General features: G+C 40.8%; 2 protein-coding genes across 8 annotated transcripts in view; one reads left to right on the top strand and one right to left on the bottom strand.

Annotated features, from left to right (window-relative positions):
* Nucleotides 1-23,838, top strand: part of rap1gap2a (RAP1 GTPase activating protein 2a) — an 80,328-nt gene extending 56,490 nt beyond the window's left edge. For 3 of the 7 annotated variants that reach the window (XM_034114754.1, XM_034114753.1, XM_034114751.1), the window contains 20 exons: nucleotides 3,945-3,980; nucleotides 7,928-7,960; nucleotides 8,206-8,427; nucleotides 8,529-8,632; nucleotides 10,328-10,406; nucleotides 12,168-12,221; nucleotides 12,969-13,052; nucleotides 13,178-13,278; nucleotides 15,716-15,845; nucleotides 16,162-16,317; nucleotides 16,616-16,687; nucleotides 17,717-17,803; nucleotides 17,930-18,070; nucleotides 19,183-19,332; nucleotides 19,641-19,753; nucleotides 20,172-20,270; nucleotides 20,382-20,508; nucleotides 21,273-21,375; nucleotides 21,487-21,563; nucleotides 21,798-23,838. In XM_034114754.1, coding sequence (XP_033970645.1) covers nucleotides 3,945-3,980; nucleotides 7,928-7,960; nucleotides 8,206-8,427; nucleotides 8,529-8,632; nucleotides 10,328-10,406; nucleotides 12,168-12,221; nucleotides 12,969-13,052; nucleotides 13,178-13,278; nucleotides 15,716-15,845; nucleotides 16,162-16,317; nucleotides 16,616-16,687; nucleotides 17,717-17,803; nucleotides 17,930-18,070; nucleotides 19,183-19,332; nucleotides 19,641-19,753; nucleotides 20,172-20,270; nucleotides 20,382-20,508; nucleotides 21,273-21,375; nucleotides 21,487-21,563; nucleotides 21,798-21,806 — 1,977 coding nt within the window. In that variant the 3' untranslated portion in view covers nucleotides 21,807-23,838. Of the gene's footprint in view, nucleotides 1-3,706; nucleotides 3,748-3,944; nucleotides 3,981-7,927; nucleotides 7,961-8,205; nucleotides 8,428-8,528; nucleotides 8,633-10,327; nucleotides 10,407-12,167; nucleotides 12,222-12,968; nucleotides 13,053-13,177; nucleotides 13,279-15,715; nucleotides 15,846-16,161; nucleotides 16,318-16,615; nucleotides 16,688-17,716; nucleotides 17,804-17,929; nucleotides 18,071-18,568; nucleotides 18,718-19,182; nucleotides 19,333-19,640; nucleotides 19,754-20,171; nucleotides 20,271-20,381; nucleotides 20,509-21,272; nucleotides 21,376-21,486; nucleotides 21,564-21,797 lie in introns of those variants that run through there. The other 4 variants (XM_034114755.1, XM_034114752.1, XR_004554652.1 and 1 more) reach the window with 4 other exon arrangements.
* Nucleotides 23,839-23,883: 45 nt separating this feature from the next.
* Nucleotides 23,884-26,589, bottom strand: si:dkey-52l18.4. Its single transcript, XM_034114758.1, has 5 exons — nucleotides 26,245-26,589; nucleotides 24,958-25,278; nucleotides 24,656-24,880; nucleotides 24,530-24,558; nucleotides 23,884-24,410 (listed from the first exon to the last, which is right to left on the bottom strand). Exons 1-5 carry the CDS (start codon nucleotides 26,294-26,296, stop codon nucleotides 24,312-24,314), a joined length of 726 nt encoding a protein of 241 aa, XP_033970649.1. The 5' UTR covers nucleotides 26,297-26,589; the 3' UTR covers nucleotides 23,884-24,311.
* Nucleotides 26,590-26,843: the final 254 nt, after the last annotated feature.

Below are 26,843 nucleotides of genomic sequence, written 5' to 3'. Positions count from 1 at the left end.
TGTTAAGACAGGTGTTTAAACTTGGAGGTCAGGTGACAGCGGTGGGTACAAATCAGTAGACAGGGTTAAATTAAGATAGCGGGATAAATGCACTCAAGGAAAGTCGGTAATTCCATCCATATTACACGTAATGTAATGTGTATAAGTGAGCGTGCTTTTGAGTCTATGTTTGTGGAATAACCTGTTCTGTCCCTAAGATTCAGTTTGCATGAGTAACTTGAATTTCCTGTTTGAGCTTCAGTCTTTAAAAGGCCAAATACACTTTAAAGGCAAGTGAGAGGGAAGTCACTCTCTAAATGTAGACGAGAGGTAAGAATAAGAGGAAGACAGAGAAATCAGTGGCCTCAATGTTCAGCAGCTGTACAGTAGCTAGGTAAGTCTGCATGTTGACTCATAAAACAAGTAGACAGTCTGCTTTTGAATAATGTAATGTTTTAAGATCGAAATGTGTGGTGTAGTGTAGTCTAATTCAAGCAGCAATTTACTCAAATTTGAGCAATTATCTTTGGAAATCTTCTCATCATTTGCTCAGCAGCAGCATGCTGGTTATCCTGTTAATACAACATCTACTATAGTGAACATTGACAGTGAAAGAATAGCTTGCAGGAGGAAAAGCACATCTCTGAAACTTTTAAAGTATTATTTTTAGCACATTCACACCTACATGTGAATCCTTCGCAGCAATATTTCGTAACCCAGGGACCAAGCCAAAACTTTATTGACTCACATATCAAATACAGATGTCAGCCGGTGTCCCAGGTATCCGACACATAAGAGTGTTTGAGTCTTTCTTCACATCTGTCAGCCGTGGAGCTCAGAGCTGCCGGCTCAGGCTTATCCCTTCATCCAGCCGTCACCTTCTTGACCCAGAGAAGGAGTCATGTTGTGGGCAGGAGAGCAGAGTCTGTGCATGTACCGCTAAGTCATGCTAGCATAATGTTGATTTTGGCTGGTATTTTGAACAACTGCACTAAACTAGAGACAGAAAGTTGGATATAATAAGAGCATGATACCAGTGGTACTACTGTCAGTTAGACTCACTAGGAATAAACAGAGCAGAAAGGTACTAAAGAAGTAATGACAAAAAGAAAAAAACTAATAGCAGAAGCACCACCTAGCACAGTTAGCTCATTTTCATTGAACTCCTTTCGTCAAGTTTTCAAATGCTTTTTTAAATATTTAAATCATGTAATATTCCTTTAATCCTGGAGATAACACCAAGAGACACAGAGGCCTCTGTCCCTGTCTGTGACATCTCCTAATTTCTGTCAATGTGCGGATGATTGTGTCCATGACTTTACATGAATATGTGTGAATTCTAGCAGCCAACACGTCTGTCAGTCAGGCCGGCTGCAGGCAGCTGATCTAATCTGCCTGCAGCCTGCGATAGCCCGAGCGCGTTGCCAGGGGAGATAAGAGATGCAGATGTTGTTGCCAGGCTAAAGAGAGAAAGAGAGGCAAAACACACAAAGAGGCAGGATAAAGAGGAAAGAGAGTAAAAGAGAAGAAAACTGAATAGATGAAAGGGAGATGTCTCTTGTCCAAGCACCTTTCTGGTAACCGCAGTGTCTGTGGATGATGAATGAACACTCTGTGATCACGGCAGGATCCCTTTCATAGTGCCAGGACAGGCTGCAACAGTGCGTCTTTTAAAATGCCATGGTCAACAGTGTATAAGTACAAGCAGCTCTTATCTTGATAGATTCAAGGAAACTAAAAGATAAGACCGCAAAAGCTGCTTTTTATAAATAAACTTCCTTCCTTCCTCTTTTAGCCCTCATATGATCCCAGTCACCATTAAACCATGCGAACGCAGACAGACACACACTTAGATACTGTATAGCGAGTGCTGTTTGCTAAGAGTGCATGCTGACTGCCACAGTTGCCATCTAAACGATGTTGAATATTGTAGGTCTGGCTGTCTGGTGTTGACTCTGCTCACAGCACTGCATCGGCTTACAACACTTCTAACTGGTTAATATTAACTGCTTGATAAGCTCTGTGTGTGTGTGTGTGTGTGTGTGTGTGTGTGTGTGTGTGTGTGTGTGTGTGTGTGTGTGTGTGTGTGTGTGTGTGTGTGTGTGTGTGTGTGTGTGTGTGTGTGTGTGTGTGTGTGTGTGTGTGTGTGTGTGTGTGTGTGTGTGTGTGTGTGTGTGTGTGTGTGTGTGTGTGTTGTTCTATCTGCAGTGGGAGTGGTTAGGATAAGTGCAGGTTACCAGCGTAGCACATTTTTTATTACAGTGTATTCCAAATTACCGTGAAGCAAAATGGGGTTATTACTTTTTTTTACCATCGGTATACAGCGATTCAAACACTTCTCAAGACTTATCTGGTTATGAGCTACAGTTTATCGGTAAGACATTTATTTCCTCTTGAATTGTATTTTGTGACATTACTGAGTGTGCCGCTCTGAGACTGGTGCCTTTATGAGAGTGATAGTGCATGTTAGTGTGTTGGATTGGCTGAAAAGTCATTTAAAGTAGGTTATATAGGATGTTTATACAGTAGTTGATGTATTATCAATGCTTGTTTTCATTGGTTACAACATGATTCATTGGTTACAACATGATTCTTGTTTCAACATGATTCTTGTTGTAACCACTTAAAGAGAAACCATGCTGTTGTGAATTCTTTATCAGGAATGTTTTGCAACACTTTTTTAGCAGGAAGTTTAACCCTCCTATTGCCTTCGTTCCCCCCCCCCTTACTTTGGTGTTCGCGGTCAAATTTGACCGGTCCTGTTTTAACTGCTATTACATTAACACACACCATTAATCATCACCAAATTTCATTTAACATACATGAAAAACTGCAGTAAATATACAAAGAATAGACACTGAACATGTATTGCGTTTGCCAGGTGTGATCAATGTGGGGGGATGGGCACATAAGGGGGGATGACACATCTAGAGTGTGTGTGTGTGTGTGTGTTGTGTGTGTGTGTGTTGTGTGTGTGTGTGTGTGTGTGTGGTGTGTGTGTGTGTGTGTGTGTGTGTGTGTGTGTGTGTGTGTGTGTGTGTGTGTGTGTGTGTGTGTGTGTGTGTGTGTGTGTGTGTGTGTGTGTGTGTGTGTGGGGTGGGTGTTTGTGTGTGTGTTTTATCTGATCCGGATGGTTACTAATTCCTTTTCTTTATGGCGGTCATTTTTGACCGGGAACACCATGGGTGTTACAAAGTTGACTAAATCATCCAAAATTCAATGACAGTGGTGATCAGCAATTGTATATGTTCAAATGTCTACTGTGAAGGATATCGTAAAGCCTTAATGAAATCGAATGTAAAACAAAAAAGTTATGATTGATGAAAGTTGTAAATCGGTCAGATTTGACCCGAAGACAACAGGAGGGTTAATGAGGTGCCAAGGTTTTGAGTGAGTGCGCATACACACTTGTATAGCTGAAACAACAAGGCATACATTGCACTAAACAAAATACATGTGAGGAAATCTGAGGACAAAGACCCTAGCCATGGAGCCCATTATCACCCTCACAGCTTGTTTATGTGGCGGGGTGGCCGCCCCGGAGACAGAGAAGTGTAAATGGACTCGAGGCTGTGTGTGTTTGTTCGAGTGTGTGTTACTTTCTGGGGAAGTGGTTGCTTATCAGTGTGTGTACATGTGGGTGTGAGGGGCTGGGAGTCTCTCCCCTGCCTTGCCATTTTGACACGGTTAAGTTTACACAGTTGAGGAGAGTCAAACAGAGTGAGCTGGCCAGTAATATATTCTGCGGTCAACACCAATGTAACCCATGTAAGACCTTTAAATTCATACGTTTTGGTTTTGCTTTGAGTGTCGAAACACTTGTTTAAAGTGTAAATTAGAGTCAGGGAAAGGGTGTTGTGCTGACTAAATGTGTTTTTGGTGTCAGTAGATTCTGAGGATGCTTTGGAAGTCAACGTTTCGCACTCTGTCTTATATGTTTTGTATTCTTCCTCTTTCTGTTTCAGTCTGCAGAGTTCTTCGATATGCTGGAGAGGATGCAGGTAGGACATTTTCATTCATCTTTTGATCCACTTGTTTGTGTTCTTTATTTACCCCCTCTTTTTCCTCCTATTGAGAAACATTTGCAGCATGTTTGTGCCAGCTGGAGATTCTTGCACCGAGTACATTTTGAACATATTGTGAGATGGTATCTGTCCTCGCTCTTATTCCCCAACCGTGGCCAGATTTAACATGTACGAGGCTGAGACAGACATTGATGATTGAATCAGTATAGGTCAGCCCGCTGGGTTCAGCCTGTTGCTCATGGCATTACTTTTTTCTCCGTCTCTGTATGGAATTCATCGATTTTCAGTCTTTCTCTTTCTGTATGACACTTCTTTGTGACCCCCCCCTCTTGGGCACAAGTATGAATAGTCTTTGGACAGATGGGAGGATATCAAAAGGGAGGGGGATTGGAGGAGGAAGAAAGTGTGAGGAGCAATTAAAGGAACAGGAACAAGTGGCTGAAATAAGATTCAAAGAGAAGTAGAAATGCTTTTGCAGATTCTTTAGGGAAGTATTGGTTTATGGTTTACCTCTAAAATGTGTCAATCATGTAGTCGTACAAGGTTTAGTCTAGGTTTAGTTGAGAATGCAGTGATTTCTCTGCAGCATGGTCAGCATCCAATAGGTTTCAAGGGACCACTGACATGAATTAGGAAGAGATAGTAGGTTTTATGAATCTATCCATACATCAGCACATTAAACTACCCATAACAAAAAAGGGAAGGCTCTTTCGCCTACTGTATAGAACACCTCTTTTTAGGCTGCTTATATTCTTTATTGCATTTGTTATCAATAAATCTCATGTTAAACATCAAGAGCAACAATGCATTAATCCTCAAACATGCATCATAATTTGCTTTATACAATTTTTCCTCTTTTCCCTACATTGCATTGGGTGACATGTTCCTTCAATAGAATAAACAGGCTGTAGTTTATTTTTGGGTCAATACATGCAATGTCCTGCTGCTGAAAGATATACCAAATTGGTTTAAATCTGCTGCTGAAAATAGTTCCTAACAGATGCTGTTTGAGCAACAACAAATGTGACCTGCTCTATCGAAATCAGTCGCATTGACCCGAAGACACATTTTGAGTTGTATACACTGTTGGAAAGAGGAGATTCCTAGCTTTCTAATGATATCAGGATTGTTTTTGTTCTCCAAATATTAAGCAAAATATGTCACATTATATAATGACTGTCACCGAGTCATCATTTTGAGAAAAAGGCCTTCAAAGTTTCCTCTTCTCTGGAATCCATCGATCTGATTGATTATTAGCGGAGCAAATGATCAAAATAGTCCGGAGGGAAAATATTTCCGTTTGGATTACTGGTCTGGGGGAAGCTCGCGAGTGTGTGTGTGTGTATGTGTGTGTGTGTGTTTGTGTATTTTTACGTTTGTGTATATTGTGTTTGTTTCCCGGGGAAAACACTCACGAGAAACACCGGCTGTTGTTATGCTTGCTGTGACGTTAAATTACTCCGTTCTCCGCTTGTAATTATGCCGTTACAAGCTTCATAGTTGTATTTATCATCTAAATTTGCCGAAACAAGTTTAATATTCTGAAAGCCAAGACTTTGTTTAATTGAAATCAGATGAAAACAAACTGTAACGGACCCTGCCGTGTTATCTATGATTACTATATGCCTTACATTCATAATTTCAGCCGGAGGGAGGGGGAGCTGCGCTACGGAAGAGCAGATTGCGAGCGAGAGGTGCCTGTCATCTTCCCTTTACAAGCTTCACAAATGTATTTATCGTGTGATTTTGGAAATAAAAGTTTCATATTCTGAAAGCCAAGACTTTGTTTATTTAAAATCAAACAAAACACCCGAACCCCGAAAAAATAGTTTTTTACGCAAATCCACGTTTATTTTGAAATGAGCCGTTGCGACTTCCGACTGATTTCGATAGAGCGGGTCACAAATGTAAATGGAAACACATCTGTATGAAGAAATAGTCTACATAAACTGGGTAGGGAAATTAGGACTGAAAATTATGTTTTTCTGTCCACCATAACCCAGAAGAAGACAGGCAGGAGTTATGCCGCTCTGGGAGATACAGACGCACAGCTCAGTGAAAACATCAGTCGATTTATTTGGAAAGTGTGACTGGGTGATGACAGTCAGTCAATGCAGCGCCATCATCAAAGAGTCTCACACACACATACAGAAACTGCGCTCCTCATCCATCTTTTCTGACCCTCAGCTTGCATCGACCTGCTCTCTTGAGCTCTGCCATCTTTAACTCCACATATGGAACTCAGTGTTCAATGCGTGCTTCTATACTGTAATCTGGATGGTGGGATAAAGGTCACCTTTTTGACCCTCATCTCTTTTTCTACCCTCCTTTCTTCGTCATCCTGTAACTTCACCTCTTAACACCTGTGCCTCCTTCTTCCTTTATCCTCTCCTGGTCTTTGTCTCTCGGACTATGACGGAAAATGAAAAGCTCTTCAGTGCTTCTTTGTGATCAGTCTCGTATTGTTAACGATGACTCCCTCGTGATTGTAACAGCTGCTCCATCAATATGCACTCACACACACCACTACAGAGCAGACTGAGAAGTGTGTGTGTGTGTGGGTGTGTGTGTGTGTGTGTGTGTGTGTGTGTGTGGTGTGTGTGTGTGTGTGTGTGTGTGTGTGTGTGTGTGTTGTGTGTGTGTGTGTGTGTGTGTGTGTGTGTGTGTGTGTGTGTGTGTGTGTGTGTGTGTGTGTGTGTGTGTGTGTGTGTGCGTCCAAAAGTATTTTCTTGTATGAATTAATTATTGTTATTTGGTAGCATTATAAGTGGTGGTGGTGGTGGCGGTGTGTATGTACGGCACTCTGAATCCCCACACGCTTATTTCAACACTCAGTCATGGAGACAAGCTATTCCACTGGGCCTGAACCATAATTGGCCAATTTAGTTTCAGTCTAATAGATTGGCTTTCCATATTTTAATAACTATAAATATAAATACAAAACTCTGCTGTCTCAGTTCATGTCTAAGTTCTGGTGTGTCCCCAAAAAAGGGACACCTGAGGAAAGGAAAAACAAAGCATTTGCGGGAGCTGGATTCAGAGGGAGGGGGGGGTGCGTGCGTGCGTGCGTGCCTCATTAATTTGTCTGGCAACAGAGACAGTGAGGTCTGAGAACAAGATATTCAGGGACAGTTTATATTGCAAAAATATAAATCAAACTTTCTCTTTTTGACCCTTGTGCTTTTCCATCCTCATGCTGCGTTCGGACACTAATAAGGTCCCTAAAGCTGAAGAGACCAAAAGATGGAAGGTGTGACCAGAGACACTAGCACACATCTCTGCATGTTTTCCTCCCGCTGCTTCATCATGCCTCCTGATTTGCTCTGTGGTTGTTCTTGTCTCATCTGTCAGCCTTTGAAGGAATCCGACCCCCCCACTGTGAATGCTTTTCACATTTTTCTCAAGGCTTTTAAAGTACAAAATCAATAGCCTACTGATTTGATTGATTATAAGTTGAATGAACTCCAACTGTCAATTGATCCTCTCTGGACTGCCAGTTTCCTGACTCCTGCTGATGCAGAATATAAATGAGTGGCTGCCCGTAGCGCTGCGCCCTTAGTGCTGCGGACGGGCCTCAGCACTATTTAGAGGTCATACACCCGAGCTGTGCTACGCTAGCAGACTACCAAACAACTACAGGCTCATAGCAGCTCCTAACCCAGCAGGCTACTGAATCAAAACACCTCCAACATCATCAGGGGGTGACACGCCCTCATTGATGCTCGCTTATGACTGTGCATTTCAGGCTGTTGCATCATCTCCTCAGAGTTCATTTTGGCATAAAAAGTTGTGTTACCTTTCTGTGACTGTGTTTGTGACTGTGCTCGCAGCTGTACATTATGTGGTGGTAGTTGGTGAAGTTTAATTATGTTAAAATGAGTCCCTTTAACAATGTGTGTGTGTGTGTGTCCTCTATTTGACAGGATGACTATATCCCCTACCCACGGATAGAAGATGTGAGTCATTTCTCACTCACTTTATACACTCATTTACACCCATCGCATGTGTATCCACTAGCTAGAAGTGTTTCTGATAATAGATAATACATTTCAAGTACTTTGTCTTTTTTTTTTATTATTGCATGCTTAACAAGGATAACTTATGAGGGTATTATTCTGGAGAACTCTGCTTGCTTCCGAGAGCTCTTATGTTTGACTATATTTTTGCTTTTATCTTCCTCCCTCCTGCCCTTCTGTCCTAGGTCCTGGGGAAAGGTGGTCCGTACCCCCAGGTGATCCTACCTCAGTTTGGGGGTTACTGGATTGAAGATGTGGAGGCACCAGTAGGGACTCCCTCCTCCTCAGAGTCCAGTTTCTGTGAGGAGGAGGACGGAGGAGAGGGCATGAGCCCCGCAGGAGGGCACAGCTACCGCCTGGAGTGCAACAGCACAGCTCGCGCCTACCGCAAGCACTTCCTAGGCAAGGTGAGTGAGTGTGTATTAATGTCAGGTTCTACTATGTATGAAGCAGAGGCAGTATTCTGTTGTGTTTGACCTAACACGCTCTTTCTCTCTCATGCATTCAGGAACACATGAATTATTACTGCACCGGCAGCAGCATAGGACACCTCATCATGTCTCTGAAACACGAGGAGGCTGAGGGACAGGAGTTCCTGCGCATCATGCTCAGGTAATGAGGGTGATGAATTGTCAGAGCTATAGAGAGGCGAAGTCCCTCCCCTTCCGGTGGGACTCATGGGACCTTATTTCGGAAAATGTATGCATTGAAGTCAATGGAGAGAGAAAGATTATCTTTCGATCCCGTTTTAATTGTGCCACGAATTACACATATGATGTTTGTCAATCTTAAATAATAATGTCCATGTCAAAAAAGTCACAGTTTGTCGTAAAACTGTTGAAATATAAGACCATGAAAAATACGCAACTAGAAAGACTACAAATCCCAGAATCCCGGTCCTGCATGCTGGCTCTTACGGAACCGACTAACTCTCCCTGTGTGTATGTACAGCTCTCAACACGCCCAGACTTGTAGTGATTTTCACCTCTTTTAATACTTTTCGCCTCATTCTGAAAGAAAGAAGTGAAATGTGCCAACGTGACGGCCGTCTTGGTGTGTGGTAAGAGACGGGAGATGTAGTTCATTGAGCGGTGTCACACAAAAAAAGTGTTACTTCACAGTTTTACGACACATTTTTATTTTTTTGACTTGAAAAATTATCTTTTAAATTGACAAACATCATATGTGTAATTCGTGGCACAATTCAAACGGGATCGAAAGATAATCTTTCTCTCTCCATTGACTTCAATGCATAACTTTTCCGAAATAAGGTCCCATGGAGCTCAACCGGAAGGGGAGGGACTTCGCCTCTCTATATCTTGACTCAATGCATTTCATGTGACATACTCACCCTTTTCAGTCAAATCCATGTTTCTCTTGCTTTATGACTTTGAAAGTCTGTCTTTAACGTGTCTGCTCTTCTTGTTCTCTGAATTATTACGTTTTTATTCTATTCTACTTTACCTGAGATTATACCATGACTATGCTAGTCGCTCTCTGAGATTGTGCAGTATACATACAGTAAGCACAGCAGGGCTTTGAGATGAATACATAAAATATATATATACTCAAGTATAGTACAAGTACCAACATATTATACAGTTAGTACATTACTCAGTTACATCCACCACTGCTAATTAGTCAGTGACAAATTCAGACAAAACAGCTAAAGCTGCTTGATAGGTTATTAGCATTTTGTTATTTTGATATAAAAACCAACGTTTTGACCTTTAGATGAAATGTAGAAGGAACATCAAATTATCCTTACAGGATCATAATTGTAGAATGAGTTCTTGTCAAGAGGCTTCATTTAATGGCCATCGATCCTAGAGTTGTTTAGATATTTCAGTCTAGACAGAAGTGGTGGACCAATTTTGAAAATGAATAGCGACATTGCCGTGCACCGAGCCACAGAGGTAGCATGGCTGTAAAGAAAAATGAACTCTCTCTCTCTTGTTTGAAATGTGTTGGGTCTTACTTGTCTCCTTTCTCTTTTCTTGACATGCACATGATCATGATTAACTCTGAGCAGATGTGTGGCGCTTTAGGAGACAGCTTTCCTGACATTATCACAGTTGGTGACATTTTAATCAAAAGGAAAACAATGAAGTGATGCGATGTTTTTTAGATTAGCATTGTGGGGGCTCCTCTTCATTGTGTATCAATCTGCCTATCACTACTGTAGCTGTCTTTTTTATCTGATTACACTAAACTCACGATGATCATAGGTTTTTCCTAATGTCACATCATTGCATATAAACACATCTCTGAACAATCTGACTAGCTTCTGTTCTTGGTCTGTTGCAGGTCGAGGATCAAAACCGTCCATGACCGGATCTCTTTAGCAGGAATCAACCAGCTCCCTAGTGTACCGCAGATTGCAAAGGTAAGAGACAGTTTAAAAATACACAAGGTTTAAAAATAGCAAATCTCCATAAACCCTCTACACCCTCCATGTATTCAGAGGAACATCAAAACATAATTTGGATATGATGAATGAAGTCTGGTCGGCTCTTAAGGGGAAACAAAGGAGCTGAAGAAGGACATCTTTACGGCATCTTAATGATCTCATAAATAAATCATTTCACAATGTTTCCTACCTTTTATTGCAACACAGGACAAAATATAACAGCAACAAATACGTCTGAATTTGAGAACAAGAGGATGAAAGAAAACAATCAAAACAAACAGAGAGGTTGATAATACCAGTGAAATAAGACAAACCAATAGAGAACCGCAGTGACGCGTCCTAAAACCCGGAAGTAAACTCCTTCCGGTTCCTTCGTCAAAAACCAATGCAATTTCTCCATAGGATTTTGGAAAATAGCTGGAAATAAGGTCTGTGGTTGACACACATTTAAGAGACGGATCACGTTTTGTTCAGCCGGATAATATCCACATGTCTACCCTACTTTTATAATTTTCTAATCATAAATCTAGTCGCCAGAAGCAAAATGCTAACGTTATGCTATAAACGAACTACAGCAGGGTCGCTGCTTCAACGTCACGCCAACTTAAGATCCATATTCAAACATACAGATTCTAAATGGTACAAGTTGAAGCGTTTGTTTTAACAGTTTGCAGGAGGCAGGTACTTGCTTTCAAGCAGAACACGGCAAACAAACTTAGCGGGAGTGTTTTACGTGTTCGGTGTAATGACGTAAAACGGCCTGGACAACTTCTGTAGTCCTATTCAGCGACATGTTAACAACCATCGTTTTTCAGACACGTAAACTCGTCAAAAATCACCAGCGGGGTCACTGCTGATGGATTTAATGTCGTAGAACAAAACGTGATGTGTCTCTTCAATTTGTGTCAACCACAGACCTTATTTCAAGCTATTTTCCAAAATCCTATGGAGAAATTGCATTGCTTTTTGTCGAAGGAACCGGACGTGGTAAAAATGCTAACTTACTTCCGGGTATTAGGACGCGTCACTGCGGTTCTCTATAAATAAGGCAGAATAAAAAGTTAGGAATATTTACTATTTCTTACTTTGTAAACCTTTAAAACATGAAGCCAAACATCAACAAACTTACCTTGGTAACTGTTATTCTGCACAATGAGATACAAAAGAAGCAATACCTATATTTTAATGAAAGAGATCAATTATTTACAGGCCGTAAAGCCTGCCAGGGGAAATGCAAATTCTCGTTTGGTAATGCAAACAGTGAGATCTCTCTCTCTCTAATAAACACAGCTGGGAAGAGTCTGGCAAACAGAATACTTTTGATTACTCACTTCCAAAAGACAGAAAAACATTCACACATTAAATAAGAAAAAATAGAAACATGCTTGCTTTTTCTGTAATCCTCCAACAGTAATTATCATCCATGCTTCCCATTTTACATTTGGAAATGTTTTACCCTGACATGTGATTTCATGATCCAGTCAGGGATATGCAATGTGATCAAAGATTTTCATTGAGCAAAATATTGTGATTTTTAGATGTCAAGAGATACATTTAATATATTTAAAATATATTAATTATGTGATGTTTTAATAATTGATTGATTGCCTGTGAGATGTTGTGCATTACCTCAATGGCCTTATACAAGTACAGTGTTTACTTTCAATACTTTAACTATAATGATATTTTTCTCATATGATTCCAGTCAAACAAAGTGATATATTTTTCTTCTTTTAGCTTCTGTGTGATGATGCCACGGGGCTGAAGTTTAACCCGGTTCTGTACCCTCGGGTAAGTTCATCCTAAACTCCCACAGTGCAAACTCATTCTTAGTAGTCTGCCCTCAGCTCATTTGGCCTGTTATCAATGAGTTATTCAAGCATTCTGCGCAGTGACAAAGGTGCACTGTAGGGTCGCAAGTGCTAATACTACATTAAATAACATCTCCCACGTCTTTATACCTTCCTTATTTCTACTGTGTATATTCTTCACCTCTATAAATGTGTCATATACTTTACTAAGGGCCTGGGTTTTTATTTTGAAGGTTACCTCAGACACCTGTTCCTATTCCAACGCCTTCATTAACTTGTGACCTTAGCCCTCTCAACCTGAAATATAGCACGCAACTTATCACATGTTCCCCTCATAAGCCCCCTACTGCGCTAACATCTGGCCTGTTCAGTAAGTCAATTATTCAAAAATGATTGAAGAGATGGCGATTTCCTAAAATGGTCACGATGGCTCTGTTTGCCCTCCTGTGAGCCAGGCGGAGGAGTGAGATGGAGCACGCTCTCAGCCTGGGCCCCGGGAGAGGAAAAATAACCCATCTGTGTCGCTGAGAGCCTTCTCTGAGGGCTGGAACAGTTTGTCGCATGTCAGCCTGTAACACGGGCCCAAATAGACCTGCCTCGAGACATGTTTTAGAACTCGAAAAAACTAGTTTTCCTTACTACGACAGCAAGAAGAATATGTGTAACAAGTTAGATAACCATGGGGAGAACTGTTAGTAAGAAATATTTGTTTTTGTGCATTGTGCAGGGATCCCATTTGATAGTGGCTTATGATGAACACGAGGTGAACAACACCTTCAAATTTGGAGTCGTCTACCAGAAGTTTGGACAGGTGAGCAACCATGATGATCTTGTCAGTTTAACTCGCACACATTATTTGATCTTAGACACTGTTTATATTTAGTTTTTTTCGCCCTGTTTTCTGTTTCTCAATTACATAATGATTACTTCTCTCAGACATCAGAGGAAATGTTGTTTGGGAACAATGAGGAGACGCCAGCTTTCAAGGAGTTTCTCAGCACTCTGGGCGACACTATTGAACTTGAGGACTTTAAAGGGTAAGAGAGGACTACAATGTGATTTAATAAAGAAAAAGAAAAAAAAAGTGAAGAGAATTTAACCTGTTGGGCAAAACGCACCATCTGCAAGAAACAGCGTCTGAGGGCTGCTTAACATTTAACAACCTATTAATGTGTCATACCCACTTAAAGGTGGGGTAGGTAAGTTTGAGAAACCGGCTCGAGATACACTTTTTGTTATATTCCATGGAATGCTCTTAACATCCCGATAGCAATGAATATCTTAAGTGCTTTGACAAAAAATCCATAAAAAAATTTCATCTGTGGAAGCCGTAGTACTGTAAAAAGTACGACCAATCATTTTAGCCGGCCCGGCTAAAATAACTGGATGGCCTACCTGCCTGTCAGCCTTCCATCTGTGCACAAACTTATCTCGTGCCCTCATTGGTCATGTGCGCGTTCGTGTGTGTTGGAGGAGGGGCTCTGTAAGGAAGTGGCAGATTTTCTCCGGTTGTGTATTTTCAAATTCTAGCGATCTCGAGCCGGTTTCTCAAACTTACCTACCCCACCTTTAACGGGAAGAAACTCAGCTAACTGACGATGTGAACCATTTTTACCGAAACAAAACACAACTCTAACGCCGAGCCTCTGAATTAGCCCTGAGCGAAAAAATGCTAACGCACTTAGCACAGAACTCACGGTAGCAATACTTTATTACTTATCGGATCTGCACAAACAAGATATCAGAATAAAGCTGAGATTCCACAGATTCTAGCGGTATAAGTATCATCACTGTGAGATCAAAACTTGCGGCAGCTCAGGCAAACCCAGACAACACACAGTGTAGCTTTACTGAGCCAAAACGGCAAATATTTCTTACCTTTGCTGTTTTTCTGATCAAAAGTTGTGTTCAATGGCATTAAAACGAGAAAAACGCTGCTGAAGGTTAATCCAATGTGTCTGTGTCACTTTGAAATGATTACTGATAATCCATCATTCCATTTTTGTCAAAAACGGAGATTTCATATTAGCTGCTATTAGAGCTACAACCCAGCTTCTGGTTTTGGGAAAACTGCGTGTGCATCACTCTCACTCCTCAATGGTAATGTTTAGATGGATTTAGGCACTTTCCCTCGATTCTATTGGCTCTAACGGTTCAAAAGAGGTGTCAATCGTCAAAATCGCCCGAGAATTCTATATTGATTCTGACTTTTCTTCATCCAACTCACAGGTTTATCATTGCTTTGAGAAAAAAGATTATTAATTTACCCCTTTTAGAAGTGAAGTTATAGTCATTTGTTCTGGGAATGTCATTTTCGAGCCTGAGACCTGAAAAACAGGCTTGGGGCTTAACAGATGGGATTTGGGAGACCAGAAAAAGAAAAACACAACTACGAAAAATAATGTAGGCATATGCCTTTTTAAAGTGCATTGCAATCAGAATGATAATCCGATATTTTGTGTAAAAAATGATTGCTTTGGTGTATATGGTGCATTTAAAATACAATAAGAGGAATTTAATTATTTAAAAAAACAAACACATATATTAGTATTACAAACATACAAATAAAAAATAGAAAAATAAATATTTGCTAGAAATATAATTATACTAAAACTAACTACAATAAGAAAATGACAATGTACTCTAAGAACGCAAATATGTGCATTATATCAGAATTCAAAGTGACAGAGCTGTGCAGTTATAAACAGGGGTGCACACAACTTTCTCAGTGAGGTACTCAGATGAGTACCTCACAAGTGTTTGGTACTCCAACTTCTGGCGATTGTCAACTGGGGGGGGGGGGGGGGGGGGGGGTGATAGTGGAGTACAGAGCACGTTGTGATCAGCTGTTTTAGCGCAGGGCTGCTGTACAGACCGACGTTAACAGCAGCCCTATCTAACCACCTTCTGGAAAAGCTTCACAAGTACGTCGGTCCGCAAATGCGCTTTGTGACACAAGTGACAGTACGCATTTCAGATTGTTGCCGCGCATGCGTACCTGCGTACCAGTTATGTGCACCCCTGGTTATAAAGGAGGTAGCAATGAACAGAAAAGTACAAAATGTATATGTGCAATAACAGTATGGAATAAAAGGAGGATGATAGCAGAATAGCAGGGTTTATCTGCAGTAACCTTGGAGACATTTGTCATGCTGGTTCGGCTTTAGCATGCAACCAGGATAAAATGCTAAGGGAAAAAGATCAGAGAAAAGAAAGTGCTACATTGACACGTGATCAGAACTTTGTATACTGTGTTTATAGCCTGGCAGGCTTTTCTCTATTGTGTTACGCTTGTTACTTCACTGTAAAGGAGAAGAACACATTATGGCCAAAAACTTTTGTGCAGCTTTGGGGCTTGTTAGGCACAAAATGTGATGAAACAGATATTTACAACACATAAAATGTAATCTTATCCTATTACTAAATGCTGGAGGTCACAAAGATACAATGACACATGTGCTTTGATAATGCCAGGTTCCGCGGTGGGCTGGATGTATCTCACGGACAAACGGGCACTGAATCAGTCTACACCGTCTTCAGACAGAGAGAGATCATGTTCCATGTGTCAACCAAGCTTCCCTTCACTGAGGGAGATGTGCAGCAGGTAAATTATGGCTTTAATATCGCTAGATTTAACTGCAAGATTTTAAACCAGTCAGATATTGGCAATATGTCATGCGGTTCTTCTTGCTGAATTGCCATTATGTAAGCTGTGGTTAAATGTAAATCAGAGGTTTACAAGTTATTTGAACTGATGCAATTAAAAGCCTCTTGTAAATCCTGTGTTTGTTAGCGGTTAACAGCATGTGTCATAAAAAACTCTTACTGTTGATTTAAATGTTACCTATAAGCCACACAGCCATAAAACCAAAGCCTTTACCAACTTGTAATCTTTTGACTTTTCCCCTCTAACTCTTTAGCTCCAGAGGAAAAGGCACATAGGAAATGACATCGTGGCTGCAGTTTTCCAGGAAGATCCCACACCGTTTGTTCCAGACATGATCGCCTCAAATTTCCTGCATTCTTATGTGCTGGTGCAGGTGGAGAACCCCTGCACAGAGCACACAACCTACAAGGTACAAACCAGGCCTGCATGGTATAGAAGACATAACTCCTATTCTGGGTTGCTCTTTAATAACTGTAGAAGAGTAAATCAAACGCTGTGTGAAGAGTGTTTTGAAACTGCCAGTGGTCCTTGTCAGCTGGGTGCTTGTCATAAAACAACATAAATAAATGCATAAGCACAACAAAGTGAAGAATAAATCAATTTTCACTTGCAATTTCCTCAGACGTTACATCCTCCCAGCTTGAAACATGAGGCCTCCTGCCATGCATGCTAATAACGTGTTTCTATTGTTTGTTTTATGTCAACAGGTGTCTGTTACAGCGAGGGAGGATGTGCCTCCTTTTGGACCACCTCTTCCCAACCCAGCTGTCTTTAGGAAGGTGAGAATAGACTTGACGAATTCAGAAATACCCTTTGTGTTGTTAACAATAACGACTTAAGACATCACTTGGATTTAAACATGATGGAAAAAGAACGTATTATAACAAAAATGGCTTTGACTTCATCTCCTTGACTCTGAGGTATTTATACTTTAACCACCACATAACTCAAGCTTACTTAACTACCACGCTTAGGTTAGCATTTTAGATATAACTCTAGAAATTATACTTCTACTTGACTCAGTTTGAGTAATTGTCATACTTTATGCATATTTAGCTGAAATATGACATTGATTGCAGACTTTTGTGTAGTAATGATCTATTTCTTTACATTGTTGTTTCGTACCTTTTATAAGTAAAGGATCTGAGTGGGCTTCTTCTTCCATTATAGCTAGTTTTTTAAAATATCTTAAAGTGGACCTATCACGCTATATTTGAATAATATAGTGTAGGACCATACCTATATAAGGCATATTTATTTTTTTTCAAAATACCAAACAGATCATGCATTTTAGCCATGCCTCATTTTGCTCAATTTGAAAAATGTTAGCTCTGTTTTTGCAAGGGTTGATTCTGTGAGCAACAGCACCATCTACAGGCCTGGCATATGTACTACAACGTCTCCAGCGCTTTCGAACGGCAATGCCGTGGTTGTCTCCTCCTGATTGGTGGAGTTGGCCCAATAGCCGTAGCGCCACTGTCCTGACGTCAGGACAGTGTTCAAATCTGGATCAGTTTTTATCAGATCCGTTGCAGCCCCTTTTTTAGAGATTTGGGTATGGAGGAAAATAGAGAGGGTTGTGTTTTCTGACACTTGGTGAGTTCCCTGGAACACCGGGGACACATATTCATGTATAAAAGACATACAAAAGTGCATTTTGCATGATAGGTCCCCTTTAATTAAAACAAGTAAAAAAAGGCATAAAGTAAAGGTTTTGAGACAGGTAAGGATGTAATGTATGGTGCTGATGGTTATAGGTCACCTTTCTTTCCCTCACTATTGCTCCCTCTCTCTCTTCCTCTCTCCAGGGTCCTGAGTTTCGAGACTTCCTGCTGACGAAGCTGATCAATGCCGAAAACGCCTGCTACAAATCCGACAAATTCGCCAAACTAGAGGTGAGTGACACGTCCGCACAACCACTCGCAGCAGACCATCAATCACAGCCTCCTCCATTATCATCAACATAACCACCGTGCCGATATTTTTTCATGATTTTTTTTTGTGTTTTTTATTGATTCCAGGGGCGAACGCGAGCTGCGCTGCTGGACAACCTCCACGACGAGCTGCACCGTCAGAGCCAGGCCACACTGGGGCTGTTTCAGCCGGGAGACGACGACAAGCTGGAGAACGGGGGGCACGGGGGTCTGCTGGAGTCCTTCAAGGTGAACATGGACCTCCACAGAGATATAGATGACAGCATGTAATGTTCTCGCAGCTCTGTGACATTTATATAATCACACAGCACAGGAGAGTGGGGTTTTCATGCTGTAGGTGAACTAAATGTCACAGGTCTGCAAGATGACGTCAGATGCTTAACCATTGTTGCTGCTGCTTTTCTCTATATTCATTGAGATATTGACACAAAGAGTGTGTGTGTGTAGACTTGTGCAATCATGTGTGAGTGTAAAAACGAATGAAACACAACTGTATTTATGTGCTTTTAACAAAAATGATCCCTTTATCTTAATTTGTCTCTTCTGTTTTCTATCATTTGCTGACTAACTCTGTCTTTTTCTCATAAGTCCTCACACTCTATTGTCCTTAACGAAAGACTAATTGATGTTAATAGGACCATGTAAATGTGTACTTGCATCTGTGTGTGTGTGTGTGTGATTGTATGTGTGACTAATGTGACAATTTGGCTCTCTTGCTCTTCACAGGCATTATGGACAGCTACTATGCACTTTCTGCAGTCAGTCCCAGCCGCTGCTGTTCTCATTGCCGTCCTGGCAGTCGCTGTGTATTACCTGTCTGCATTACTGTAAATTCAACAGAGGATCACCATATCATTAATAAACATTCTTTTATATGATGTTGTTTGTGTTTATGCTTTCAAAGAAATAAGCACTATCTGTGTTAGATAGCAAAATGAAGACTTTATATAATGTTAAAATATTTACAGTTTTCCTATTACAGTATTACAGGACAATCTGATTTTTATTTCAATAAATAATGTTATTATTAAACCAAATTAATACTAAGTAACAATAATAAGTAGGACAACACACTTTATTCATCTACTACAGCTCACTTTGCTTCATTCTTGGAGAGCTGCGCCCCCTGGTGGTTGTTCTGTACAATAGCATCTATGAACCTAAACGTCAAATCATACATAACATTACTGTTGCATTACACTGATAAAACCTCACTTCTATTCTCTATCTGTATGTTACTAATGTACCTTTCCACTCCTATTCCACGTTCCCTTTCACCCCCTTTTCGGTGTATTCCTCTCCTTCATCCACCAACTCTCTGTTTCCTCTCCTTCCTCCAGAGAGCCATGCGTGTCAGGAGCCACTCTATGGAGACCATGGTGGGTTCTCACCGCCACAGAAGTCCCGGGGTAGGAGGGGGGGTCCCGGCCAGCGTGAGTGGAGGAGGGCTGCCGCAGAGCACAAGTGAATGCACAAAGAGCACCTTCACTGTGAGTAAAAGGACTTAAAGGGAAGGGAAATGGGTGATGAAGGGTCACTTTAAATTGAGTGGGAAATGGTGCTGTGTAAAAGTACTATATTACTATTCTTAAGGTAATATGAAAATAAAGTAAATCTGTGTTGTGATTTTAAATAATTCAAGCCAGTCTCTTAAACAGCTTGCACTGAGAGCTTCTGTGTCAAACAGAGAATAATGCAATTGTTTAAGGGACAATTGTTTAATGTCAATTAGTCATTAAGAGTCTACCCTATGTCTTTTCAAAAGGGAGAACTTAATTGTGTATTCTGTGATCTTCAGCCTCCTGTGTTGTCAGCCAAGTCTCCTCTGAAGAGCCCGGTGAAACGGCGCTCAGGCCTCTTCCCTCGTCTTCACTCCAGCACAGAATCCCCATCGGACAAACACACACGCAGGTTGGTGTTTTGCTCGTCTCACTGTTTTAAATGTCACAGCATTTGGGATTAGGTATTAGGAAGTGGTGGACTCAGTAGGTATTAGGAAGTGGTGGACTCAGATTTAATGCTTAAATAAAAGAAGCAATATCATTGTGTTGAAGTTTACAAGTAAAAATCCCTCCTATTAGACATTTTTCCATAGTAAACTATAGTACATACCATGGTATACTATGGTACTATGGTACCACAGATATAACAACACTACATGCCGCGATCCCTCAGCTATTAGGTACATGCCGCTGTACCACAGATAATACAATGGTATCTCCAATAGGCTTCAGAAAGAAGTCTCCAATGGAGTCTGTTATGAGTATGTTATAGACACTCTCAATGTCTGTGTTTTTATTTTTATTTATCCGTTTTCTTTTGTCTGCAGTGACCAAAAGACTGCAGAGGTCTGCTCGCTTTCCCAAGAAGTAAGGTCAGAGACATCGTCCAATCCCAGCTCACCGGAGATCTGCCCCAACAAAGAGAGGTAGGAGATGGCAAAAGTAAAACTAGGCAAAGTTGCTCTTATGTCCCTAGTTTTTTGTTGTCTTATGGTCAGCTTCTCTACATCTCTGTTCCCCTCTGTTTCTCTCCACAGGCCGTTCATTAAGCTGAAAGAGGGCAGCAGCAGCAGCGGCAGACCGAACATCTCTCGTTCTTCGTCCAGCACCAGCAGCTTCAGCAGCACCACGGGAGAAACAGAAGCTCTGGAAGAACTGGAGACAGTGAGTTCAACTCTTAAAGACTGTCCATATTTTCAGGACATTCCAAACAATCAGTATTTGGGTTTAAAGATAGGTTTAACTGAGTGTGAGATTGTTGGTTCATTTAGAAGCCTTGATGGGTTAGATAGTCTGTGATTACCAAAGACCGTCTAATGGAGAGTGTTAAGTATCAGCGCTTTGGTATTAATGATTAGAGCTCCTCTCCCTTTCTGTGTCTCAAATGATACTGCTAGTCGTGTTATCTTCTATCAGACAGATAAACAGTGGGCTGTAGAAATTGTAACTTTTCAGGGCCAGAACGTATAAAATAATATGTAGCAGTAAAGTACACCAGAGTGTTTCATAAAAAAAAAGTCTTGCTCTTCTTCACCTTAAAGCTGAAGTGCTGAGCTTTTGTCTCCCCCCTCTGGCAGTGAGAGTAATTAGTTAGCTTTAGTGATGCTGGTGGGGTAAAATGTTTTTAAGCTTCACACAGTGTCAGCCATTTACCGCTATGAACTACTGTTTTACATAAAGACATTGCAACTTTTGCAGGCCTAAAATAATGTGCCTTCATTGAGCAAATGTCTCAGAAAGTAAACATGCTCTTTCTCGCAAGCATCCTTTCCGTACTTCCTTCCCGACATTTGGTGCCTCTTTGCCTTCAGGAAGTGTTAAATCAACTTCAGCTAAAATATCCCTTTTTTGTTTCCTGAGCCTCTTCAGTTCCTTTCCTCCCCCATCTCTTCCTCAATAATAAATGCTTCTGTGCTCTCCTCCCCCAGGCCAACCATCCCTCTATAGCGTCCTCTTCCGCCTTCAGTCCTTCCCTCAGTGTTGACAGCCAGGGATCAGGGACGCCTGTCATCATGTGCCGCAGTCCAACAGGTAAATCTATGTTTTTACACAGACACACTTTAAGTATTCACAACGTGAGATGACAGACTCTCCAATGAGCATGTTCTTCCTTTTCTTTCCATTTCCTTCTCCCATATTCAGCAGATGTGAAAAGTAAGACGTCACCGAGGTCAAACTTGAAGTTCCGCTTTGACAAAATGAGCCAGTCATCCACAACTGTAAGTGTGCATGGTTAGCTTTTTTTAAATTTAAAAACAACATTGTAAGGCTTGTTTCTTATTACACAGTCATAGTAAAAAATACAAATTACGAGATATATCACTGAATGTCCATCTTATTATCTTTGTAATGTCATGACACAGGCGAACTGGTGTTGGGTAATAGGCCCAGACAGAAAGAAGCTTTCAGTTTGTGAATACTCTCCTCTAACTGTTCACTTTCCTCTCTTTCAGTCCGAGTAGCTTTGTGGAAGGAAAATATCAGACTTGCACAACAAAGGGACAGCGCGGGCGAACGATGCTGCAAAAAAATAAACACAACAACCACAAAACCCCTGGAGAACCACTTCCATACGCCAAGGATCACGCCATGATTACCACCTGCACCGGAGTCCCCACTAACTATAAACAAACTGACAATACTGTGAGTGTATAGTGAGGAGAATCAGCTAACATGTGGGCTTTCCTTTAACCTACCTTAGGCTATAGAAATTAGATAAATACTTTGCCGATGTTACAAGTTGCTGCATCTCAGTTGTTAAGTGTTCACATCACACGAGGGTCCTAGCATAGCTGTAATACTGTGAGTGGGCAGAGTAAGACCGCCTCAGCTTTTTCTCAAGTACCTAGATTGAGACTATGGCTAAACTGTTACTCTTTATCTAGTGGAAAGTGCAAAGGACCTCTTTAACAATTGTCAGACATCAGGATGTTCCCTTTTTGCCTTTTCTCTTAAATGGTACGTCTGGCAACAGTTCCTCTTTTACCTAAAAAAAAGTATGTGGACACACACAGACAGACACACACATGCACGGAAATATAATGTAGACTTACAGTAGCAGCGTTTTGGAAAAGGGAGTCTCAATTCTCCACTGAAGGATCTGAGCTTTGCATATACAAAGTGCTTTTCTAGGGAACACCTTTCATTTTCAGGATGCTTTTGTAACCCTGCTAGCTGCCGCGTTGTGTCTACTGCACTATAAACACGAAACTCAGTCAATATCTATGACAGCATTTCTGTACCTGTAAGGGTAACTTCAAATTCCTGTGCTTGGTAAGTGGAAATTAGCTCACAAGTGGCACAGTAGGAGACACTGCCAACGCATTTTGCCATACGCTTACTTTAGCCAAAGCTGCGCCTTACAATCTATCAAAAGCTCTTTTCACCACTGATGCTCTCTTTCGCTCTGTCTGTCTATCTGTCTGTCTCTCTCACTATGTGAGAGGACAAAATACTTCGGGGTCCGGTTACAGCAGCTTTGTGGGTAGACGCTCAACACCCTCATCTGCTGAAAATAGACGTTGCACTTACTGTACTGAAAACATTTCACCTTCTGATACCTCCCATTGAAGCTTGCTAGCTCGGTGTATCTGTGTCTATGGTCTACTGGGTTTAAAGTTCCCAGCATTTAAGCTGATGAAGAAGACTTGAAAAAAACGAACCTTTGAACCACACTTTGGCAAAAACTATTTGAATGTGAACTTTGAGCTTTTTTTCCTATTTTTTTATTTGACGCATTGTTAGTTGTTATTACAAAGTCTTCTAGAAGTAAATTGCCAGTTGCTTAAAGCACAATAGGTCTACTCAAGTCCTCAACTATCCCATAACTTAGCCTGGAGCTGCACAAACGAGAATTAGCAGGGCAACGTGGGATTGTGTTTATCAAGAAAAAAGCTTAAAGACACACAGATGTGTTTCCTATGTGACCAAAAGCCCAAGATGGTGGGTCTTTGGAAGAATATCTTTGTACTTTTACCGTGGGGAGAACCATTCCTGGATGGCTTGATAGTGTGTGAAGTTAGGACACGCAAAACTCAAATCTCAGAAGGTTTAAAGGGTCAGTTCACCTAATTTACAAAGATCTTGTAATTTGGGTGACATTTTAACTTGGCAGGAAGCTGTTAAGTTTCTTGATACAAACCTCAAGGAAGTTAACAGCATTGACTTATACACACTGTGCTTACTTATAGGCCAGTGATTACCTCCAGAGAGAGAAGCAGGGACAGAAATATCAGAAAAGTTTAGTTTGTAGCAGGTATCGCCTAAAATGCCCTGCAGCCTTTCCTCTGTTAATATGCTTAATTTATTAAAACGATAACTTCTTTTGCATTGATGTCATGTACAAATGTAACTGCAGTATGCTAATTAAAAACGTAAAAATTATTAGAGGAATATATTAATTTAAAAGATGTCTAAAAAATGTATATGTATATTTGGTTATGTAACGTGCCATTGAGAATTTATTCTAAAATAAAATGTTGTATTTTGTGTCATTTTTGTGGTTTATCTCATTTTTTAAATCTCACAAAACACTGGATGGAGGGTATTGTTGATACTTTTAATATGTTATGTACAAAGTCACATCAGAATCATTGGTAGATATTATATACACAGTTGGTTTCAACATTTTAAAAATCCGCAATACATTTAAATTAGCTATACTGCATTTAATGTTTTGTTTCCCAGTCACATTCTAGAAATAGTTAAAGTGTTTGTTAGTGAATTCATGCTGCAATATCGCTTCATTATCTTCTCAATATGCAATATCCTGCATGAAGGATTTTGGCACATGACGTTTCTGGTTTACTTGGCATCTTATTTTGTCCTCTGCTTTAGTGATTTGCCACAATATGCACATGAAGCCTTGAGATCAAGAATGAAAAGTGAAAAGCTCCCAGGTTTCCTGAAGACATCCAAAAGAAATATTACACTATTCACAGATTGTGTTTGCACCTGCTTTGCTGCAGTCAGGAAAATCTGAGGGATGAATACACAGTGGACTGGTCAGGCTTTTTGGTGACTCCCTGCTGTCTCAATGCATCCTGGGAAATGTCTGCATACACCACCTACAAATAAAAAAAAGTTATTTAAGCACACTCAAGGGCATGTTTGGCATATTAAAGGCTAGTGAGAGGAAACAAATAGTTTTCAGGGCATCATGTCTTGAAACGGGGCGTTCACTTACCTCAGTCTTCTGCCTGGCGATTGGAATGGCTGTAAAATACAAAAAATAACAACACAGTAAATAAAGACATTTTGAAAATATACTTTTTACCAGTGTTACAGGCAAAAAAATATGAAATCTGGATACCTTTGTGAGAGGAAGTGCTACGTTTCATTGGTATCGGTGGTAACTGTGGAGCTGGGTGTGGTTGGTTTCTGTTTGCAACTGAGGGGGGGAAGCGTTTCCTGGGAAGTGGCACAGGCTTGACTTCTGAACTCAGACAACGAGCCAATCCCAGAATGACAGGAAGAGACAGAGCAGCAGCGGCACAGACCAAAATCCTGTGCAATACACTCCTCTGAGAGGAGACAGCTAGGGGCGACACGAGTTAGGTAATTAGATTATCTTGTTTGAGTCATGATAATCATGTTATAAATGAGTCCACATACCTGCAGTGACGTTCACATACTTCAAGTTTCCCTGCTCAGTGTCATCTTTAGCCCATGTAACACTGCATCCATAGGAACCTTCGTCTGATTTGTGGACATTCAGGACATTTAAAATCAGTTTAGTTTGATTGGCTGAGAGATTCACCTTGGTCACATGGTGCCTGAAAATTAAGTTTTCCTCAGTTGAATTTTTCCGCATCCAGTCTCCCGTCCAGGTGCCTCCACAGTGCTGGACCACACAGGACAGAGACAAACTGCCCCCCGCTGGGACGTCCAACGTCTCACGGTCTGCCAGGACAACCTGGCTGCATTCTTCAGCAACTGAAAGTGGGAAGGATCCTTTAGCTCATTATTGTGCAGCAAAGAACTGCATACACAGAAATATGCAAATAGGATTGTTGTTACCTTGATATGTATAATACTTTGATAAGGTCATTTATTGAAACTACATGTGAACATTTTGACCAATATTGAACTTCAACACCAAAGATTGCATAATTAGATTCAATAGACATAGTTTGTACATATTGTGGGTTGTTTTCTGCATTCAGAATAAACCTAACCAGATAACTACCGCATGCACAGAAACATTTATTTTGATGTCGGAATATAGGGAAATAGTGTAGCAACAAGACAAGAGACATACAGTACAGTTTGACAAACATTTCACATTCACACACTAAATACATACAACATATAGGAAAACATTTCATAGACTGTGGGTTACCTCCTTTAAAGCTATACAACAGATCAGATCAAATCAAACTGTATGTATTTACTATGTTTCATACCTAAAAGGTAACCCAAAGTTCTTCACAACCAAAAACAATAACAATACTAACACCTCCCCTTCCAGGTAGTAAAGACAAGAGACACTAAATACCAACAGTATTCAACAAACACAGACCAGAATAAAACAAGGATAAATACAATTCAATTAAAAGCCAAATTAAAAAGTTAACTCTTGAGTTGGTCTTGAAAGTTTATGCTGACCATCGGGCCCTCCACAATCATGGGCCATAATAATAAAAAGACACTTCACCATGGGTCTGTGTCTTTAGGTATAGTTAAAAGCACAGTACCAGAAGACCAGAGAGTTTTAGATTGTTCATAGGTTAAAAGCAAAAGAGCTTTAATACTGGGTGCAACGTGTGAGAAAGGCAAGACTATGTAGTCTGACCCAGCAAAATGTGTCAAATGTAACAAATGGGAGATTTCCCATATTTAAAATGAGAATTTGAATGAGACTTCCTAAGACGTGCAAGTAGCACAAAAAAAACGACTTACCAGCATGAAGAAGGCAGAGACAGCTGATGGCACTCAGGAGATGGTAACGCATGTCTGGCAGTAACAGTATTTGTCTCCGTTCATGACAAATGTCTTTCACTTCCTCTTTGCCGATCAAGTCAGGGCTTGTTTAGAAGTTTGATATGCATGTCAGCGAAGGATACACTACTTGTTAGAATGTTTTTCAGTTGCTGTGGCTCCATGAACTCGCTCTTTCTCTCATTTTGTTTTCCTCGATAGCCTGTCCTTTATGCTGCTGCTGCTGCTGCTGCTGCTGCCGCTGCTGGTGTCCAGATGGAAGTAAAGGAAGGAAGAAACCCACTAATCACACCTACACACACACACACACACCTACACACACACACACACACACACACACACACACACACACACACACACACACACACACACACACACACACACACACACACACACACACACACACACACACACACACACCACACACACTCTGCAAGGCTCACATACTAAATTACAGGAATGCATGACCTCATAAATGGAATATACTCTTCAATTACCGGAAAGGGGCCAGTTTCAAGGAACAGTTACACTGAGCAAGATTTTATTTCTTTGTTTTGGAG

Source organism: Trematomus bernacchii, unplaced genomic scaffold (assembly GCF_902827165.1).
Source record: "Trematomus bernacchii unplaced genomic scaffold, fTreBer1.1, whole genome shotgun sequence".
Taxonomy (NCBI): Eukaryota; Metazoa; Chordata; class Actinopteri; order Perciformes; family Nototheniidae; genus Trematomus; species Trematomus bernacchii.
This window is presented reverse-complemented; position numbering and strand designations above follow the sequence as displayed.

Bases quoted from the DNA above. Each gene is read 5' to 3' on its own strand.
- si:dkey-52l18.4 (XM_034114758.1), bottom strand. From the start codon at position 26,296: ATGCGTTACCATCTCCTGAGTGCCATCAGCTGTCTCTGCCTTCTTCAT. The intron at 25,279-26,244 runs GTAAGTCGTTTT...TCCCACTTTCAG, and splicing joins TCTCTGCCTTCTTCATGCTG to TTGCTGAAGAATGCAGCCAG. The intron at 24,881-24,957 runs GTATGTGGACTC...TGTCGCCCCTAG, and splicing joins GTATGTGAACGTCACTGCAG to CTGTCTCCTCTCAGAGGAGT.